At 41.4% G+C, this 22431-nt stretch overlaps 1 protein-coding gene and 1 pseudogene across 1 annotated transcript; both read left to right on the forward strand.

Moving 5' to 3' along the window:
• Window positions 1-16319: 16319 nt before the first annotated feature.
• LOC117281011 (small nucleolar RNA R71) lies at window positions 16320-16418 on the forward strand (annotated as a pseudogene).
• A 5276-nt stretch (window positions 16419-21694) lies between these two features.
• LOC138892762 (uncharacterized) lies at window positions 21695-22198 on the forward strand. The gene has a single exon (XM_070176498.1). It carries the CDS (start codon window positions 21695-21697, stop codon window positions 22196-22198), a length of 504 nt encoding a protein of 167 aa, XP_070032599.1.
• Window positions 22199-22431: the final 233 nt, after the last annotated feature.

The following is a 22431-nucleotide window of genomic DNA, read 5'->3' on the forward strand; positions in this document are numbered from 1 at the left end:
GAATGACAATAAGTAAAATTAACCCTTTATCAAGGGCCTCTCAGCCCTTTTCCTATTCCCTTGGACAATTTATGGTCCGTGTATCTTTGAAAGCTTAGATGGAAAGGGTAAATGGATTTTTTGAGGATTACTTAAGTCACTTTAGTGCAAGTAAGAAGGATTTACGATGTTGAATGTCTCAATCCTATTATAATTTAACAATCAAAAAGTTTGTATCGAACTTTAACCCCTTCGAGCTGGCCACGGGATAATAGCCTCTAACGCCCACAAGATTTGCGATGTTTAGATGTGTAATTTTTGGGATTTGGATAGTATTCTCGATGATATACCAGATTTATATATTTATTTGCATAGGATAAAAGAACTGAAATTATCAAAACATACATAATGAAAATCAATAAAATGATAAATAAAGTTAATTCTTCCATTGGCATACTATTTATTTTGGTTATTTCACTGACCAAAATATAAGAAAAAAACAAGAAAATTATTGGGTGGCACTTTGTTTATTTAGATTTAAAAAAATTGAAATTTGAAAATTGACAGTAAGTTAAATATGTGATTTTTTTCACCATCAGTAAGCTAATATGTTGAACCAGCATAATAATAACATACTAACGCAAATGTTAACAAAATGATAAAAATTTGTTTAATAGGCTAAGCAATTGCATTTGTATTCTAGGCCACAAATAATTAAATTAACCCAATGTTATTGAACTTTTTACAATAGAAAATGAGATAATTATAATAATATAGCATAAGTCCTAGAGAGCAAAATTCCACATATGTCGGATTTCGTTGATTTGAGGGAGATGTCTTCCCCGACGCTTGTAATCCTCGGATGAAGTCATTTTTGCAATGTTCTAATGCGGTACAGATAAATCATTTTCGGGATTGGCTTCTCGGTCTTCAGTCTCTGATCTATGTGGCTCCGGCTGACTAAGAGGTGACTGGGAGAATTTTAATATGCTTACCACATATTACTCCCTTTTGCCTTCTAGGTGTTGGGTATATTTCTTACTAATATAGATGACCAAAATCATACGCAACCTCTTAAACTTGTCCGGCTTTTCTCTTAGATACCTTATCTAAGATTTGTTTCGATTGAACACTTACACTACTAAAATTTTATACCCATTAAACACTTTTTACACATTTTTTTTGTCCTTCAACTCAACCACTTTTTCACTCTTCTTTTTATTGAATTATCGTAAGATCTTTCATCTGTTTACCCGTAACACGGTACAGTTAAATTTATACGTGGTTTCATGATAAATAGATTAATTTATTCATGAAATAATAAAATAATCAAAAAATTATACAATACTTAGCCTTAGGATGTAGACGAAATATCAGAAGCAACAGTTCCAGGAATAGGATTTCCGGATACAACAACAACAAAATCAAAAAGTAAGAAGATAAGATGGTATTAAGCTTTGTATAGAATGTAGCGTAAGATTGCCAGAAAATTCCTTTCCTTTACAATGATAACTGAGCTCACTATTTATAGCTATGTCTAGGGAAGGAGGTCCTATAATCGTGCCCTTCTTTAAAGTCGATTATGAGGAACATTGATGAAGATGCAACGACGAACATAAATGCCAAATTTCCTGTAACGGATAATTGCTCTTAATGCCATGGAATATTCTCTATTAAATACTACCGGGCGAAGAGCATTTATCACATCTTTATGAGCGTTATTCTTTCTGGTGACAAACGAAACAGTTGCCTTCGATCTTTGGCCATCCCCCGGTCTTGGGTTCCATGTGTCCCTTTTTTGGACGACCACGTGTCATAGCATATTTTACCCTATACAGATAGTCCCCCTGCTTTCGGTGACATAATTTTGTGTTATCGAGAAGTTGGTAAAAACACTCTTTTGGCAAAAATTACTATAATTCCCTCTGAAGGCTTCTAACGGTTGATTAGACGCACGTCTCTCCGCATTTAATGCCCCGAACATGCGTCATCCCATGATTCAGCACAACTTTTGCTGATTATCGAGGTAATCATGGCCATAAATTTAGCCGTCAAAACTTTTACTTATACGTATCAACCTTATCCCTTATACTACATGATTTTTCAAGATTCCCTTATCTAACTTACATCTTGCTCTTCATCTTTTCTCAAATTCTCTTCAAACAAAAAACCTTCTCCTTTTTCCATACAATGGTTTCTTCCTCAAAGCGTACCGGTTTTTCAAAGAGCAAGAACAAGGCCGAGGACTCTACTCCTCCAACAGTGGGCTTCATCATCCCTAGAAGTTTTATTACCACAAAAGACTTCGAAGAGAAATTACCTACTGCCAACTCTCATACATGGGCCGTCAGTAGGTATCCTTCTTCAATACGTCCTTCTAGCATTTTTGCTGTGAAGAAAGATTGTCGCGGCCATGACTTAGATATTATTTCTCCTGATCTATCGGAGCAAGTCACCCTACCCAAGGAAGGTTTTATATATTTTTACATGTATCCCTTTACTTTGGGTATGTTCTCTTTGAGCGGAGAGCTTGACTTCGTGATTGCGAAGTTTTGCCTCTGCTACCAAGTGTGTTTGGCACAAGTAAGTCCTTCTATATAGAGGATGGTTGCTTGCCTTCGGCGTTTATGCCAGGAGACTGGAGAGGAGCTAACCTTAGCTCATATGATGAATCTCTATTCTCCCAAAATCTTTCGCGGGGGAATGATAAACCTATGCAAGCGTGGCCACCATGCTCTGTTAATTAGCATGGACGATGATAACGACTGTGGGTGGATGGAATGGTTCATTGTAGCTGCCACCAACGACATCATTCCGGCAACGGTTTCACCCTTTCCAGATGCTTGGAACCGCACTCGTAAGCTCTTTGTTTAATATTTTCTTTTACTAAATATTTTTCTATAACCATATTGATCCTCCATCCTTCACCTGTTTCAGCAACTCGATAGATCCCACTGATGGTTGAAGGTTTGAATCGGTGGGTACAAAATATCTTGGACGTTACGATGCCCGAGACTCGCTTGTGGAAAGAACTGGCCCCTAAATTCGGGTGAAAGGTCAAGAATCATGGTAATTCAAATTAACCTTGTTTTAATTTTTCATGTGAAGAACTTGATTGATCCCTTCTAACTTGTCTATGAAATTAGGTCTACTTGTGGACTCTGTTGCTGTTCTCGAGAAGGATGTCTTGGTTGATCCTGCTAATGCAGCGAGGCAGCTTCAGGAGGTGCTTACTCGAATAGGTGTCTCCGGGCCTGCTTCGGGAGCAAATGTTTCTTTACGGAGACCCCGACCGAAAGACAAGCAACCAAAGAGAAGACGCTCCTTCTGGGGAAAAGAATAAGAGGGAGAGGACTGAAGCCCCAAGTCATCTCCGGTAGTGATGGTGACTGAACCTCCTTCTGGGCCGGTCATAGACACTGTGACGATCGACGATGATGAAGAAGCTAGTGATGAGGGAGATTTTATACATAGAAGACGACGATCTTCACCATCTCAACTGGATGCTTGACCTGTTGAGATAGTTATATCAACCGAGGACGATGCCTCGGCACCATGGAGAGAGTTTGATTTGGTAGATAATGTCAACTCCCATTTTTGGGCCCCAATTATTGTGCCCGGTACTGCAGGGCTGAGTATCGGGTCCCTGCCGTCTTTGGTTGGCGAGCATCTAACAACCAGCACTACATTTGATGGAGCTGTTTTTCACTCTTCAACTCCATCATCTTCATCTCCATCTTCACTAACACCAACAACTGTTACATCACTTCCATCTTCATCCACTCTTTTACCAGCAATTGCTACATCATCTCCACCGGCCGCACCTGACCACGAAGAAGGTGTTCCTCTTCCACAGTCCCCAGTTCATGGGAATTTGTGGCAAAATTATGTTTCCCCTTCTGAAGATCCACAAAGGAGGAGGAATGTTACTCTTTCGGTCTCTACCGGATGCAACTTACTATCCCGGCCGGTGGAGCTTACTAATTATCTAAAACCTTTGGCTTCATAGAAAGACTGGGAAAAGATTCAGGCACTCTCTGGAGAGTGTTTGTTGAACAACGCCATGCACAACGTTCCTTTCTTCCATTATAACTCCTTCTATTTTTAGGTGTGAACATATCCTGAATTTTACCTTTCTTACTTTATAGGCCAACTTTGTTGCTTCTGAGGGCCTTCAGAGGATGATTCGTGAAAAGGAAGAGATTACCTCCACACGGAATCAGCTTTTGGCAGAGCAAGAGCAACATGTCACTCGCCTTTCAAAACTGGAAGCCAAAGCTGCTGAGGCTGTTGTATTGGAGGCTCGTTTGCAGCAAAGCGAGCAAAAAGTGGTAACCCTTAGCCGCTGAGGGTCAGATTTGATGAAGCCAAAGCCAAATGGGTTGAAGTCCATAACGTCGTTCTTGCTGCAACCGAAGGCAAGGCTGCCTCCGCTGAAAGAGTGACCAACTTAGAGGTAGCCTTGAACTCCAAAATTGAAGAGCTTGCTACTATAGGGCGAAACACGCCCAGTTGGAAGAGAAGTACAGGAAAACTATCGAGCATAATATGTTTTTTAGTTCAACTATCTGTGACCTTGATGTTAGCCTCAAATCTACTAAGTCCACCCTGGAAAACCTTTCTGTCGAGGTAACCCAACTCAAAGAAGAACTTAAGCGTCGAGCGGCTTCCCTCGTTGTTGAGAAAACTTACGCTATGTACAGCATGAGGAGAAAAATCTTAGAAGAGGCCAAAGCCGGTGTCATTAATTTTGATGCCGAAATTGCTAAGTCCCGTGAGCTTGAGTTAGCTGCTAAAAGTGGACTCCCAGCAAGGTATGATGCACTTGGTCCTTCTGGTTCCAGTTCCGAGTTCTCGAGAACTGAAGAAAAATCAGAGGATGATGATGCTGAAGGACAAGCTGGTGAAAATGTTGAGCCATCAGTGGGTCCATCTACTTCTCCCGGGGGGGACACTTCTCTTCCTCCTGGTTCTGGAGATACCGCAGTTTAGCTTTTCTTTTCTTTTTCCAATTCTTGTACATGTGCCGTTTTAACATGTTTTTGTAAATAAAAAGATCTTTTTCTCAAATATTATTTGAGTCTTCCTTTCGTTTGAATATTCATGCAAGTTTTTAATCTTTGTATTTTCTTCCTTTTGCGCAAGCTTTTTTGTTTTGCGTCTTATTATGTGAAGCCTTGGGTATATTCTTCCCGAAAGCATTTTTGGCTTTGGGCATCAATGTAAGGCCCCGTACAAATTTCAACCAAAAACTCGGGGTTTCGTGGTGCCAAGATAGATTCTTGCGTTATTATAGTTGAAATTCTTGGTGCCAAGATAGATTCCTGCGTTATTATAGTAGAACTGAAAAAGAATCGGAGGATGATGATGCTGAAGGACAAGCTGGTGAAAATGTTGAGCCATCGGTGGGTCCATCTACTTCTCCCGGGGGGGGACACTTCTCTTCCTCCTGGTTCTGGAGATACCGCAGTTTAGCTTTTCTTTTCTTTTTCCAATTCTTGTACATGTGCCGTTTTAACATGTTTTTGTAAATAAAAAGATCTTTTGCTCAAGTATTATTTGAGTCTTCCTTTTGTTTGAATATTCATGCAAGTCTTTAATCTTTGTATTTTCTTCCTTTTGCTTAAGAATTTTGTGCAAGCTTTTTTGTTTTGCGTCTTATTATGTGAAGCCTTGGGTATATTCTTCCTGAAAGCATTTTTGGCTTTGGGCATTAGTGTAAGGCCCCGTACAAATTTCAACCAAAAACTTGGGGTTTCGTGGTGCCAAGATAGATTCTTGCGTTATTATAGTAGAAATTCTTGGTGGCAAGATAGATTCCTGCGTTATTATAGTAGAACTGAAAAAGAATCGGAGGATGATGATGCTGAAGGACAAGCAGGTGAAAATGTTGAGCCATCGGTGGGTCCATCTACTTCTCCCGAAGGGGGGACACTTCTCTTCCTCCTGGTTCTGGAGATACCGCAATTTATCTTTTCTTTTCTTTTTCCAATTCTTGTACATGTGCCATTTTAATATGCTTTTGTTAATAAAAACATCTTTTGGTCAAGTATTATTTGAGTCTTCCTTTCATTTAAATATTCATGCAAGTCTTTAATCTTTGTATTTTCTTCCTTTTGCTTAAGAATTTTGTGCAAGCTTTTTTGTTTTGCGTCTTATTATGTGAAGCCTTGGGTGTATTCTTCCCGAAAGAATTTTTGGCTTTGGGCATCAGTGTAAGGCCCCGTACAAATTTCAACCAAAAACTCGGGGTTTCGTGGTGCCAAGATAGATTCCTGCATTATTATAGTAAAAACTCGGACTTTTTAGATTGAACAGTACCCTACGAACTTAGAGGAAAATATTTTGCAGAAGAACGCATTTCTGCGGCCCATTATGCGGCCGCATAATCACTCTGCGGACCGCATAATGACCGCAGAGTGAAGCAGAAAGTTTGGCTAATTTGAAGTCAGCTTTGCAGTCGATTATGCGACCGCATAATCGATATGCGGATCGCATATTGGTCGCATAATTCCTCTTGGGTTTCTGTAGAGGGAGTTCTGCGGTGCATTATGCGACCACAGAACAAGTATGCGGACCGCATACTAGTCGCATATTTCGGCTGAAAGTTCAGGCCCCTAAGGGCTATTTCCGTGGTCACTTTGCGGACCGCATAACCCTTATGTGGTCGCATATGCGACCGCAGATTTGTATCGGGGCTCCTAATTTCTAATTTTTTTTTACCTGATCCTGTGTCGATTTAACATATGCTATAGTCTATTTTGAGCTCATTTTCTCATACTATAGAGTGAGAGAGGGAGCCTTAGAGTGAGAAAGTGATCCCCGTCAATTATTCTTCAATTCTTGCTTAAAACTTTGAAGATTATCAAGGAAAGCAACCTAGGCCTCCATCCTAAAGGTAAGAATTTATACCCTAGCCCTAAGATTTTGAACTTATACTGAAAATGAGTAATTAATAAGATGGTCCATGGGTATGAGGGTGGTGTATCTTGCATGCATGTGTGATAAAAGATTGCGGGGGAAAAGTGAGCTAGAACCATGAACGTCTTCCTAATTCTGGGTTTAATTTGTTATATTGCTAAAATAGATTGAGGTTGCTAAGGGTTCCGGATAATTGTAGAGTCTAAAGGAGCGTAATTGAGGTATGTATGGCTAACTCTCTTCTTCTTAGAAACGAACTCCTGGTGTCCGAATAATTAGTGTAAGTTCCATGCTCCCTAATTGTTCTAGCTGTTCACCATGTCATCATGCTATTTGAGAACGTAATTATGATTTCCAAGCTCCTTCCCTTATGTGTGCAATGCCTTGTGTGATGTTACTTGAATGAATAAAAAGGGAAAGACTTGAATTGTAAAATGTGCCCAAGTGCCAAGAACTACTTAATAAATGAGGCTGTTTGTGCCATGTAATGAAAGATTGGAAAGAAATGTGAATTGAGTGAACAATTGGAAGAGGTTATATCTCAAGTGAGATGGCTTAGCCGATCGGCCGAGATCGGACGCCGTGTTGTACACATGGTGGAATTTGTGTTGGAATTATTGATTTACATTGTGGATATGGATATGTCTCACTTGATATGGCTTAGCCGGTCGGGCCGAGACCGGACTCCGTGTAAAAACACGGTGGCATTGTGAGTTATGGCATTTGGCACTAAAGATTATTAACCTAAAAAGATGGAAAGATTGAATTGGAAACTATGTGATCGTTACTTGATGTTTCTTTGTATTTATGTGAAGCACTTATTGATTATTATGACTGCCTTCTCTTTGTTTCACTGTTCATTCTACTAAGATTGGTGTTTTCCTTACATACTAATACTATTCAACAGTACTAACGTCCATTTGCTGGGGGCGCTATATCTTTGAATGGATGTAGGTGGTTCCATCGCAGATAGCGCTGATCGCAGATAGTGGTGCTCTCCCTAACACTCATCACAGCAGTCTTGGTGAGCCCCATTTCTTCCTAGGGTCATGTAGTTCTTCTTTTGTATAAGTTACCACATTTTGAGGTATAGCCGGGGACTTGTCATCGGCATTGTCATGATTGTCTTTTGTATCATTAGAGACTCCGTAGACATTTATGTGGGTCGTGTATGGGTATCGGAGTGGTCACTGGACTAAGTTGTATTTTGAAAACTTAACTATGACACAATGTATATAATGAAAAATGGACTAGCAACGTTTATGCATGTATATCTGATCTCTCCCTTATTTAGCAAATGGTAACGCGTTCTCTTTTTGGATCATGAATGAGTCGGGTAGGGAAGGTCTAATAGGCTTGCTCGATCAGGTTCACTCGGTTGAGCGCCGGTCGCGCTCCTCGAGGTTGGGGCGTGACAATGAGCCCATTTTCATGAGGGATTTGATAAGTATTTGCGCAAGTTTATGTTTTGCGTCCTTTCGTATACGGCTTCGAGCGTATCTTTCCCTGAAGGAATTTTAATTCCAAGCATAAATTCTTCTAGAACCAACACTTTAACATGAGGATTTTTATAAGAGAGGGCCCTCTTATGTTTACGGTGCTCTTGAATAGGACATCTCTTGTTCATTACGACACTAGCATTTGAAGTACTTGTTTAACTTTCAAATGACAAAGTTAATTCATCGTTCAAACAAGAAACAAGATAAAAACAAAGGAATTCATTTCATTTTATTCCTTCTATTTTCAAAAAGTACAAAAGAATTTGCTATGCTGAAAAGAAATTGCCATTACTTATGGCTAACTTGTACACCTTGTTTCTACGGGGTTGGCCGCGTAGTCCCCGGTCCCGATGATGTAATTATATTTTTGTTTTTTCATTTCCCGGTTGACGTGGCAATCATTGTTGCCATATACTCATATCACCCCCCCCCCAAGTGTTCGAATGCGAAGAGTGCAAACTGGAATACTAGAAGTCTTGTATCTTCGAAGATTCCACTAATGCATTACTAGATAATCCGTAACTTGGTAACACACTTTACCTCCCCTTAGGAATTTATTCTATCGATCGAACGACTATTTAACAACCCTCTAGTGGTTTGTGCTCGTGAACGATCGGGTAACCCTTGTTCAATAGCAAACTTAACTTCCCGGTGGGGATTTTCTATAGGGCAAAAGATTGTCTAACCATCCGTGAGTGGATCTTTGCTTGTATGCCTTGCTATTAAAGGTCTTATTGTTGTTGTCTTCGTAGTATGCTTTTTGTTGCTGCCTCGTTAAAAACCTTTCCATAAAAACCCAATTGGGACAAAAACTAAACGAAGGGAAAAAGAGTGCAGCACATACTTTCTGGTCGGATAATGTTCATCAGTAATAATATATTTTGAGGTGTGCCACGTTCCAATTGCTGGGCAACTTTTCTCTATTTTGGTTTTTCAACCCGTATGAACCTTTCCCGATGATAGCTGAAACCTGATAGGAGCCTTCCCACGTTGGACCAAGCTCCGTTGAGCTCCCAAGTGTTTTGAGTTACTTTCCTTAGGACCAAGTCTTCTACTTTTAAATAACGGAGGTTGCCTCTTCTATTATAATACCGCTATATTCTCTGCTTTTGAGCTACCATTCTTTTATGTGCCAAGTCCTTGCGTTCATCGAGCAGTTCCAAGTTGACTAATATTGCTTCGTTGTTCGATTCTTCATCTACCTGGAAATATCTCAAGGTTGACTCCCCTACTTCCACTGGGATTAAAGATTCTGCACCGTAAACGAGGGAAAAAGGGGTTTCCCCTGTGCTCGACTTGGTCGTAGTTTGGTATGCCCACAGAACTCCGGGTAATTCCATGGACCAGTTACCCTTAACCGCTTCCAACCTTTTCTTGAAGTTTTGAATAATCACTTTGTTCGTTGACTCCGCTTGATCGTTTGCGCTCGGATGATAGGGTGAAGATGTGATCCTCTTTATTTTTAAATCTTTGAGGAACTTTGTAACTTTTGCGCCGATAAACTGTGGTCCATCGTCGCATGCTATCTCTTTTGGTATTCCGAACCTGCAAATTATATTTTCCCACAAGAAATCCACCACTTCGCGTTCTCCGATCTTCTGATAAGGGCCTGCTTCCACCTACTTAGAAAAATAGTCAGTCAAAATTAAAATAAATCTTACCTTTCCGGGAGACTGTGAAAGTGGCTCGACGATGTCCATCCCCCATTTCATGAACGGCCACAGGGATAGAACTGAATGTAAGGGTTCTGCTGGTTGATGCACCAGTAGTGCATAGCATTGGCACTTATCACATTTTTGTACGAAGTCTTTGGCGTCTTGTTCCATGCGGGGCCAATAATATCATACCCTTACTAACTTCAGCACTAAGGAATCTACGCCCGAGTGGTTGCCGCATATCCCTTCGTTAACCTCTCTCATGATATAGTTAGCTTCGGATGCCCCTAAGCATTGGGCCAGCGGGCCTTGAAAAGATTTTCTATACAATTGGCCTCTCTTGAAGCTATACCACGCTGCTTTGGCATCCAGCGGCCGGGATGCTTTGGGGTCTTCAGGCAGCTTTCCATGTTAGAGATAATCGATGATTTCATTTCTCCAGTCCCTGACCAAATTAATCGAGTTTACATCATAGTAACCATCTTTCTCTAGGACTGAGTTCATCAGTTGTATTACCGTCGTGGACCCCGATCCCTTTATTTCCGTCGGTGATCCTAGGTTTGCCAATGCATTTGCTTTTGCGTTATCTTCCCTTGGGATATGAGTAATTGAACACTCCCAGAATAGCACCAACAGAGCCTGAATCTTTACCACGTATTGTTGTATGCACTCCTTTTTTGTCTCGAAGATCCTATAGACCTGATTTACCACCAGCTGGGAGTCGCATTTGATTTCGATGACCTCAGAGTCATGTCCCTGGGCCAATTCAAGCCCTGCAATCAAAGCTTCATACTCTGTTTCATTGTTAGTTAAAGGGGCCGTTCTGATGGCTTGCCTTAGGGTTTCCCCCGAAGACGTGATTAAGACTATACCAAGCCCGGACCCTTTTATATTGGAAGCTCTGTCCGTAAATAAGGTCCAAACCCCTGATGTCGATTCTGACACCATTAGTGCCTCCTTGGTTGCCAGGGGCAATAATCCCAGACTGAAATCGGCCACGAAGTCAGCCAACACTTGCGACTTAATTGCAGTCCTCGGTTTATATTCTATATCGAATTCACTCATTTTGACGGCCCATTTGGATAATCTACCCAAGAGGTCGGGTTTATGGAGGATGTTCCGCAAAGGTAAATTAGTCACCACGGCTATTGGATGACATTGGAAGTAGGGCCTTAGCTTCCGAGCAGTGACTACGAGAGCTAAGGCCAGTTTCTCCAAATGTCGGTAGTGAGTTTCTGCCCCCGTTAAAATTTTACTAACATAATAAAGTGGAGATTGTGTACCTTCATTCTCTCAGACTAAAATCGCACTTACTGCAACTTTGGAGACCGTGAGATAAACTAGCAATGTTTCACCTTATTTTGCTTTTGAAAGCAATGGAAGGCTTGACAAGTACTTCTTTAAATCCCTAAAACCTGTGGGCACTCCGGGGTCCATTCGAAATTATTTTTCTTTTTGAGCAATGCAAAGAAATGATGACACTTTTCTGATGACCGAGAAATGAACCTGCTCAAAGCTGCCAATCTCCCTGTAAGCTTTGGACTTCCTTCACATTTTATAGTTGGTCCGGGATGTCTTCTATGGCGTTGATCTTATCGAGATTTACCTCAAATACCCTTTGTGATACCAAAAATCCCTGAAACTTACCAGAGTTAACCCTGAACGCGCATTTCTCGGGGTTAAGTTTCATATTATGCTTCCTTAGGATGTCGAAAGTTTTTTGCAGATGTTTAAGATGATACCTGCGTTTAAAGACTTAACGAGCATATCGTCTATATAAACTTCCATAGTTTTTCCAATTTGATTTTCAAACATCTTGTTCACGAGCCGTTGATAAGAGGCTCTGACGTTTTTCAACCCGAAGGACATCACATTGTAGCAATATATATCAAAATTCACTATAAATGAAGTCTTTTCCTGATCCTCTGGGTTCATCTTAATTTGGTTGTACCCGGAATAAGCATCGAGGAAACTTATTAACTCGTGCCCGGCCGTGGCATCAATCATTTGATCGATGCTTGGCAGTGGGAACGAGTCTTTCGGGCACTCCTTGTTAGGATATTTATAATCTACACACATGCAAAACTTATTGTTCTTCTTTGGAACTACTACTACATTGGCTAGCCAGTCTAGATATGTTACCTCTCGGATCGAACCGAAACTAAGTAAGCGAGTTACCTCTTCTTTGACAAATTTATTACTGACTTCGGCAATCGGGCATTTCTTTTGTCTTATCGGAGGTATGTTGGGATCCAAGCTTAACTTGTGTACGACTACCTCTGTCGGGATGCCTGTCATTTCCTCATGCAACAATGCAAAACAATCAGCGTTAGATTTAAGGAATTTATAAAGTTGGACCTGAGTTATGGGTGCAGTCTTGTCCCTAAGAGGAATTTCCTTTCTATGAATTCTTCGAACAATGGCACTTGCTCCAGCTCTTCCATGGTGGACTTCGTTGCATCGGTCTCTTTTGGAACTTGGAAATATCTCGGCACCTGATAATATTCTGATGCCTCTGCCCCCGGATAACATCATCTAGTTTGGGATTAGTTTCGGTCCCCGTAATTTTGATGCCACGTGTTCCTTTCCTTTGCTACTCGAGACCGAAATTGCATTCATCTTCATTGTCGCCGGTTGATCACCCCTTATCTGCTTAATTCTTTCGGGCATTGAAAACTTCAGCTATTGATGATATGTTGATGGTACAGCTTTTATCTCATGCAACCATGGCCTTCCCTGAATAATGTTGTATCCCATATCACCATCTACCACTTCAAAAAGAGTATTTTTCATTACTCCTTCAGCATTCGTGAGTAATAAAATTTCTCCGCGGGTTGTCACACTTGCGAGGTTGAATCCGGTGAGGAGCTTTGTCGCCGAAATAATGCTTCCGGTGAGTTTAGCTTCCTCCAATACTCTCTATTTCATGATATTAGCAGAACGCCATGGATCAACTAGAACATGTTCAATCTTAAAATCTAGCACATTTAAATAAATTACCAGTGCGTCGTTGTGTGGTAGTAGCAATCCGTCTGCGTCCTCCTCCGTAAAAGTGATATCGTCTTCCCGAAGCCTTTTGCTATGCGTTATTTATACTTTCATCTTCTTTGCAGCTGAAAAGGTGACCCCGTTAATCTTGTTCCCTCCGAAGATCATGTTCTTTTTTTTACGCTGGGGATCTTCTCCTACTTTCGAGGGTTCCGCGTTGTCCCGATTATGACCATAATTGTTCTTAGCTCGGTCACTCAAGAATTCTCTGAGGTGACCATTCTTCAATAATGTTGCCACTTCTTCCTGGAGGTGTCGACAGTCCCCTGTCCGGTGGCCATTCGTCCTATGGTATACACACTACAAGTTGGGATCCCTCTGACTGAGATCAGATCTCATCAGTTTTGGGAACCGTACTTCTTTGATGTTTCTCATGGCCGACACCAACTCCACTATGCTGAAATAGAAGTTGTATTCTGATAACTTGGGGTAAGAAGGATCTCATGACCCTGACGCTTCTTTATCCTGTAGTGATCGATTGTTCCAACCGCGATCAGTCCTCTTGTCAATGGAAAACATGACTGCAGTCCGGAAACCTCTACTACGGCCTCGGTCCATTCGTAAGGCAAAAATCGACCCCTTGAAGTTCATCTTTCCACGGCATAATCATCCTTTTATTTTTCTCTGTTTTTTTCTCGTCCTTTGGTCGACGATGGAAAATCAAATAGACTTTCCTTCAATTTCTGAGAAGCGCCTGAATTCCTCGGATTCAATCCCTTGGTGAATGCTTCAGCCGCCCATTCATCTGGGACAGCCAGGAGAAACATTATCTCTTTCTGGAATCAGGTAACGAACTCTCGTAGCAGCTCGGACTCTCCTTGCGCAATCCCGAATATGTCAACCTTTCAGGCTTGTACTTTTCTAGCCCCGGCATGAGCCTTGATGAAAGAATTTGCGAGCATTTTAAAGGAATCTATGGAATGCTCGAGAAATAGAGAAAACCACGTTAAGACTCCCCTTGTGAGGGTTTCTCCAAATTTCTTTAGCAACACAGATTTAATTTCGCGATGAGCTAAAGCACTTCCCTTTAGCGTCGTTATGTAGGTGGTAATATGCTCCTGGGGTCTGAAGTTCTGCCATATTTTGGTCTTCAGGAATTTTGAGTCGCTTCGGGATTAACTCTAGTGCCGCACTTGGCTTGCATGGCAATTGAGTATATGTTTTCGAGTCTTGACCTTTCAACATCAGTGATGTGCCCGGGATCTGGTCCATGCGGGCGTACACTACCCTCATAAACCGTAAAAGTTCATTCTTGAAAGGGTCATTCTTGTTATTGAGGCTGCATCTGCCCCCCTGCCCCATAAGAGCCAATTTTACCCCTGGAAGTGTCGTTGTCAACCCTTTGCATAGTTTGATTCGCGGGAGCCCCGGGAGGAATCGGATCTCATCTGTTTGCATTATTTCATGCTCTTGAAAGTGCCTGCTTCAACTCGTTCATAACCTTATCCTGTCACGTGAGGTGGCCTAGAATGATTACATGTTGCTCTTACAAGACCCTTACCGCATCAACGACATATTTCTCATCAGCATCATCGGGAATTGTCTCTCAAACATGTCGAGGATATTGCCTATCATGCACCGGTGTGGCGCCATTCCCCTCATTGTGGGTGTTACTGATTGAGTCCTCGAAATGAGACCGATCCCCTCAAATCTCGGGGTTGTGCATGTTGTTAACAATGTTATCTGCCATTTATTATGATTTGTTCTAAGACAAAAATAATCAAAACACGTTAGTAAAAAAGGCAAGGATCAATTTAATTACACGGCTGTCTAGGCCCCACACTTATATCTCTCACTCACCGCAGCCTTCTCTTTTTGGCCCTTCACTTTCCACTCAACACTTGCAATTGGCTTCTCCTTTTCACCCACTTTAAGCATGAGCTTTCTCTCTTGTATGTCTAATATTGCTCTACTCTTTGCTAAGAATGGTCTTCCTAAGATGAGGGGGACCTTTTTATTCTCCTCCATATTCACCACTATAAAGTTTACAGGAAATACAAACTTATCTACCCAAACTAAAATATCTTCCACTATCCCCTTGAGTATTAAAGTCGTTTGGTCCGCCAGTTACAAAGATATCGGCACTGACCTTATCTCTCCAATCTCCTTTTCCAGTTTCATGTAAATAGATAGAGGCATTAAGTTGATTGAGGCACTGACCTTCCTCTTCTTCGTCAGGATCTCCTTCAAAAAATTAGCATAAGCTGGCATTTGGGAGAGCACTTCTATGAATGGAAAATTTACATTAACCTATTTCAGAATATCCAAAAATCTCTCAAATTGCTTTTCCAGCTTTTCTCTATATAGCTTTTGAGGGAAAGGTAAAGCAGGCATATGCTTGCTCTCTTCAGATTCATCCATTCTCGAAATTTCCTCTTTTTTTTATCAGCTCCCTTCTTGACTTTCTTATTCTTATCAGTATCATTCTTCAGTTGCTCCCCATTTTCTTTTTCAAGTTCCACCTCTTTTGGATTGGAGCGGTATCTTTCAATATTTTGCCTACTTCTCAAGGCCACAACATTCACTGTCTCTTTGGGAGTTCTCTCAGTATCAGCGGGGAGAGTTCCTGGTCGCCATGTTCCCGTATAGATGCGCTATGAGTTTCAAGCCTCTCATCAGTCTTGATATTGAAAACCTTTATTAGATCCTCTAGACCGGGTTGAATGTGCTGTTGAGGCTGAATGTATTGTTGAGGCTGAAATTGCTGCCTCTACTGATTTTGGTATGTTGGAGCTCTTTGTCCCTGCGGTTTAGAGTTATTTTGTTTCCAAGCATTCGCAGTACCTCCAAATGAACTCCATGAGAAACCGGGGTACCTTTGACCCATTGCATTATAATTTCCCACAACATTTATTTCCTCAGTTGAGGCTTGACACTCATTAGTAGGGTGTCCTCTTTGACATATATCACAAGGAGCGTGAGTCTCACTCTGTATCGATGCTAAGGTCATCTTCCTTATCTTTTTGGCCATAGCATCAAGTTGTACCTGCACATATGTCGTAGCATCAACTTGGTGAACACCGGTTGGTCTTCTTCTTTTAGCACTCTCAGAGGGCCACTGATTTGCATCTTCAGACAATTCATCAAGAATTGTGACTATATCCTCTGGAGTCTTCTTTATCAACGAACCTCCAGCTGCATTGCTCAATACTCTACGTGACGCCGGTGTCAATCCATCCCAAAAGTCCTGCAGTTGCATCCAGAGTTCAATTCCTCTATGTTGACACTTTACGACTATTTCCTTAAACCTCTCCCAAGCTTCAAATATAGTCTCAGTATCTTTCTGGCAGAAGTTATGGATTTCTCTTCTAAACTTGCCCGTCTTAGCTGATGATTAATATTTATCAATAAATCTTCTGGTCATCTCATCCCATGTTCGAATCGATCCATTAGGTAAGCTTCGAAGCCACTGCTTTCCATCATCTTTTAGTATGAAGGGGAATGCCCTTAAGTAAACTGCATCTTGTGATACACCATTGTATTGAAAAGTGTTCATAATTTCCTTAAAGTCTATTAGACGTATGTTTGGATCTTTGTTTGGCTTCCCTCTGAAAACACATCAATTCTGAAGGGTTTGAAGCAACCCTAACTCGAAATTATTTGCTGCAATTGGAGGTGGTCGAACACTGGATAATCCTTGATTGTAGACCGGTCTAGCATAAGCGCCAAGTGGTCAACCAGGCATGGAGCTATATTTCCGAATTGGTCTACACCCAAAGGTTTATTTTGAGCAATTCTACGATCCCTCTCTTCTTCGTAGATAAGTTGTGCATCTCTAATAGCTGCTTCCTCAGCATCTCTTGCAGTTTGCTCTCTTCATTGGGCTGCCTCTCTTGTATCCATATCTACATTATCATCACCTATTCCAGCCATAAGTTCTTTGGTTGAGGATTGCCCAGCCTTTTCTAACGTATCGGTGAGATTTCATTCCTTCCTCAGTTGTCGCAGTTGTTCTTCTATCTCTGGTTCGTATGGTAGAACTTCTTTAGCAAAAGCTCGAGTCATACACCAATCTAACATGTCACCTGTGCACAGTCAAAGAACATCAAACATAAAAAGAGAAATAAAAAATAAAAATTCCTCAATTAGCCCTACAAACTATTTTAAATACTATTGATTGCCAATCCCCGGCAATGCAAACAAAATTTGACGAGCGCAAAATACACACTTAAATATGTTTGCTAGTCGGATATAGTATAATATAATATCGCATCCAAAGGGATTGGAGTTAAACAATATTATCGTAGTTTGTAGCTAGATTGCTATCCAAGATGAACAATAATTTAGATTTATGTGATTAATGACTAAAATTAACTAAGAATCTAAAGTTAATTGACTAATGACAATTGAAGCAAAGGTAAGCAAGACAGTTATCAGTGGGAGAAGATAGGAATTGATTGGATAGGTGCAAGATAATTGTTTGGGATCTAACTCTAGATAATTCACTTATAATGTTTAAGTAATGTAATGACCCGGCCGGTCGTTTTGAGAATTTAAGTCCCGTTCGGCAGCATAAGGCCCTGAGCAGCTCCGTATTATAAGTATTGACTTGCGTGCGTGGTCGAATTCAGTTACTGGATAATTCGGAGTCAAATCGGAAAAATGATTCAAGTTTTAGAAGCTTAAGCGGTAATAGTTGACCGGAATTTAACTTTTGAGTTAACGACTCCGGAATGGAGTTCCGGCAGTTCCGTTAGCTCCGTTGGGTGATTTTGGACTTAGCAGCATGTCCGGACGGTGACTTTGAGGTCTGTAGGTGATTTAGGCTTGAAATGGTAAAAGTCAATTTTTTGGAGATTTTGACCGGAAGTGGACTATTTGATATCGGGGTCGGAATGCAATTCCGAGAGTTGGAACAGCTCCTCTATGTTATCTGGGACATGCCTGCAAATTTTGACGTCATTCCGGGTTGAGTTGATAGGTTTCGGCGCGTGTTTTGTGTGACATAAGTTCGATTCATGGTGCGATTTGTAGTTTCAGCATTGTTTGATGTGACATGAGACCCCGAGCGAGTCCATGTTAGATTATGGAACTTGTTGGTATGCTTGGACGGGGTCCCGGGGGCCCCGGGTGTGTTTCGGACAAGTATCAGATGATTTTTATAGTTTTGAACAGGTCTGTTCTGGTGTTTTCGCACCTGCGATATTTTGGAGCGCAAATGCGGCCCCGCTTCTGCTTGAGCTTGGTCTCTTCTGCGATCTTTGAGGTCTGGGAGCTAGCCCGCTTCTGCAGATGCTGGCATGCAGGTGCGAAGGCCGCTTATGCGGTCGAGTGATCGCATCTACGAAGGAGTCTGCTTTTGCGCTCCTGCCATCGCTTCTGCAGCGCCGCTGGTGCGGCCATGTTGTCCGCAGATGCGGACCTGGGCCTGGTAAGTTAGGTTCACAGATGCGAACGTCTGCCCGCAAATGCGATAGCGCAGATGCGCTTAGTGGTCCGCAGATGCGGAAGTCCTCGGCAGAGAGTTTATATTCGAGGATTTTGCCATTTTTCCATATTCTGAGTTTTACACCTCGGTTTTGGGAGCTTCTTTGTGGGATTTTCAAGCAAATCGATTGGGTAAGTGTTCTTCACCTAGAATTTATTATATTCCATGATTTTATCTTCATTTTTGTCATTAAATTTGTATTTTGAGTTGAGGAAAATGGTGGTTTTTTAAGAAAGTTTTCAAAATAAAAAAAACCATGATTTGAGGGACGAAATGGTATCGGAATCTGATAAATTTAGTATGGTTGAACTCATATCAGAATAGGTGTTCAGATTTTTTGAAATTTGTCGTGTTCTGAGGTGCGGGCCCGGTAGTCGACTTTTGGGTCGATTTTTAAATTTTGATAAAGATTGAAGCTTTATGACCCGGAATAGTTTCTTATGAGTTTTATTTGTGCTTTAAAGTTATTTTGATTAGATGTGAGCCGTTCGGAGGCCAATTCACCGAGAAGTTCATTTTAGAGTATTGGTTTGTCTTCTTTGAGGTAAGTATCTTACCTAACTTCGTGTGGGGTAACTACCCCTTAGGATTTGAGGCTTCTATGCTAATTGTAGTCCGTGTACGCGAGGTGACGAGTACGTGCTCGAACTTATTTGTGGAAAATTTGGCCTTTTAAGGTTCTTAGGTACTTGTATTTTCTGAATATGCAGTTGTTTTGTTATGAATACGTTTCTTAATTTCTGGTTTCACCTCTACCTTCTTTAATTAGAGTTAATTGCTTCATGATCCACTCTTGTTGTTTATTTGATCCATCTGTGCCTTAACTGAAATTGTTATCTCTTCTATTGTCATGTTATCTTCCCCCTAACTGCTTATCTTTATTTGAAGTTACAATTATCTTTTTACTGCTTATCCTTAATTGAATTTGTTGTGTCTTTTTCATAATTGCCCGACCTTAAAAGAAGTTTAGATATCCTATATCTTAGTTGATTTGTCCTTATTTGGAATCATTCGACTTGTGTTAGCTCCCTTGTTATTGAACTGTACATTGTGGGCCGTTGTTATAAATTATTTCCTTCCTTGTTGAGTTGTTCTTATTATGACTAGCATTCTCTATTGTGACTACTCCTTGTGAATTAGTTCCTCCGTTTCTTTGAGTTCTGGAAATTCTGAGTTGACTTATTTGTCGTACCCTTGTATTATTGTCATTGTTGTTGTTATACTTGTTGTTGTGATGCATGAGGTTTCTGCCATGCGGTTGTTGTTATTGTGATGAACGAGGTTTCTGCCGTGAGGTTGTTGTTATTATGATGTACGAGGTTTTTGTCGTGCGAGTGTTATTGGGTTGCACGAGATTTCTGTCGTGCTATTGTTACTATTGATATTTGCACATGCGGCGTGACAAGGCGGGATATATATATGTGGGTTGCGCATGTGGCGAGACAAGTGGGAACATTATCATGCACGTGTGGCGAGACAAGGTGGGCTATGTCGGGGATTTATTTATGATGACTTGTGATAGCCTGGGGGCATTCTTGTTGTTGATATTTTTGTAGTGGTGCACTTACCTGTGTGAGTTCTATCTTGTGGAAAATTATGGGAAAACATTCTACGTGTTGTCCATTTCGTTTCCTATACTTACTAGCTGGCATGAACTATGTTAGGACACTTGCACAAGTATACACATAGTTAAGCACTCTTATCGGTTAAGAGGTTTTCTTGATATTGTTGAGTATAGATGCACACCCTTGTTTACTTGCCTTCTATGTGAGAATGGCTCTATTTGGCACGTGAGTCGTCAGTGCGGTTAAAAATTATAATGAGAGCACAGGATGCTAAGTGTTAGGGTTCAGGAATTGGGACCCGTGAGTTGTGAATATTCTAAGGTTCGGTACCTCGTGGAGGTTATTGGCTAAAACACGGTGTGAAAGCGGTCGGTTTGTTGAGTTGTTATTTGCCTTTCATTTATTTGTGATCACCGGATTTAGATCGTGTTTTTGTACATATACTGTGTCATTATTGTGGTATTCCGTTGATAGTTGTTGTTTTCCTTTCTTACTGAAATTATCGTATTATTTGCCATTTCGCGTAGTCCTTATGTAGATTTCATACTCTGTTGTTCCTATACTTATTCTTGTTCAGGTTATCTAGTCCAGTAGGTGTCTTGACTGTATCTCGTCACTACTCCATTGAGGTTAGTCTTGATACTTGTTGGGTACCACCGTGGTGTACTCATACTGCACTTCTGCACATTTTCGTGCAGATCCATGTATTTTCGATGTCAGTTGATCATTAGCTAGATGTGCGGATTGTTGCTGTGGAGACTCAAGGTAAACCTGTTGCTGCGTTCGCAGGCTTCAGAGTCACTTTCTGATTTGGATTCACACCGTTTACTTTATTTCAAACAATTGTATTTAGTAAATTGTATCAAACTCGGTAGAGCTTATGACTTGTACTACCGGTTTTGGAAATTGTAAATTTTATACAGATTTCCATTTCAAAAAAATTGTTAGATGTTATTTAATTATTGTTGTTATTTAGTAAATGTTAGGCTTACCTAGTCCCTAAGACTAGGTGCCATCACAATACCCAACGGAGGGAAAATTGGGTCGTGACAAGTTGGTATCAGAGCTCTAGGTTCATAGGTGCTACGAGTCATAAGCGAGTTTAGTAGAGTCTTGCGGATTGGTACAGAGACATCTGTACTTATCTTTGAGAGGCTATGGAACTATTAGGACAGTTTCACTTCCTTCATTCTTATCGTGCGAGTTTATTGGTCTCGAAGTTTGAACTTTTATCAACTTATTCTCTCACAGATGGTGAGGACACGAGTTGCAGTTGTTGATGACCCTGCTTCTGTAATGCGTGTCGCTAGAGGCAGAGGAAGAGGTCGACGAGGATCACGTACCGCAGCTAGAACATCTACCAGATCAGTAGTTGAGGAGCCGCAAGTAGCTCCAATTGTGGGGCAGGTACTGGAGGTGCCTGCTATTACCCCCGGACTTCAGGAATCTTTAGCACAGTTCCTGAGCATGTTTGGTACATTGGCTTAGGCGGGGTTGATTCCGGTTGCACCAACTACTTCACAGATCGGGGGAGGAACCCAGACTCCCGCCGCCCATACTCCAGAACAGCGAGTTCACGTTGGTCAGGTTCCAGGTGTCATGGCGACACAACCTGTGTTTCCAGTTCAGCCTGAGGTTAGGGCAGCATCATCCGAGGAAGATCAACTTAGACTTGCGGGGTTCAAGAAATATGACCCTCCTACTTTCAGTGGTGTGGCTTCAGAGGGTGCACATGGTTTTCTAGAGGACTGCCATAGCATTCTCCACACTATGGATATTGTTGAGACGAGTGGGGTTGCTTTTACTACGTTCCAGCTTAAGGGAGTAGATTATCAGTGGTGGTGGGCGTATGAGTTGGGTAGCCCGGCTGAGTCAGCTTCACTTACATGGGTTCAGTTTTTAGGTATGTTCCCGAGAGAGTTTGTACCTCAGTCCCTACGAGATGCATGGCACGCGGAGTTTGAGCAGCTGCACCAGGGCACTATGTCAGTATCAAAATATGCCATTAGATTAAGTGATTTGGCCAGACATGCACCTACTTTGGTCACTACAGTTAGAGAGTGTGTCCGTAGATTCAATGAGGGGATTAGTCATGATATTTGATTCAGCATGGCTAGGGAATTGGAGTCGAATGTTTCGTTTCAGCAGGTGGTAGGGATCTCTCATCGAGTGGAGGGCATGTGGGATCAGGAGAGATAGGACAGGCGAGGCCATGAGAGAGAGGACAGGCGAGGTCAGGAGAGAGAGGACAGGGAGGCAAGGAGGCCTCGTAGACCGGAGAGATCTACTTGTCCTTATTTTGGAGGCAAGGTACAACATGGTAGAGGTTTTGTAGG

The sequence above is a fragment of the Nicotiana tomentosiformis genome, chromosome 5 (assembly GCF_000390325.3).
Source record: "Nicotiana tomentosiformis chromosome 5, ASM39032v3, whole genome shotgun sequence".
NCBI lineage: Eukaryota > Viridiplantae > Streptophyta > Magnoliopsida > Solanales > Solanaceae > Nicotiana > Nicotiana tomentosiformis.

Bases quoted from the DNA above. Each gene is read 5' to 3' on its own strand.
- LOC138892762 (XM_070176498.1), top strand. From the start codon at position 21,695: ATGGCGACACAACCTGTGTTTCCAGTTCAGCCTGAGGTTAGGGCAGCA.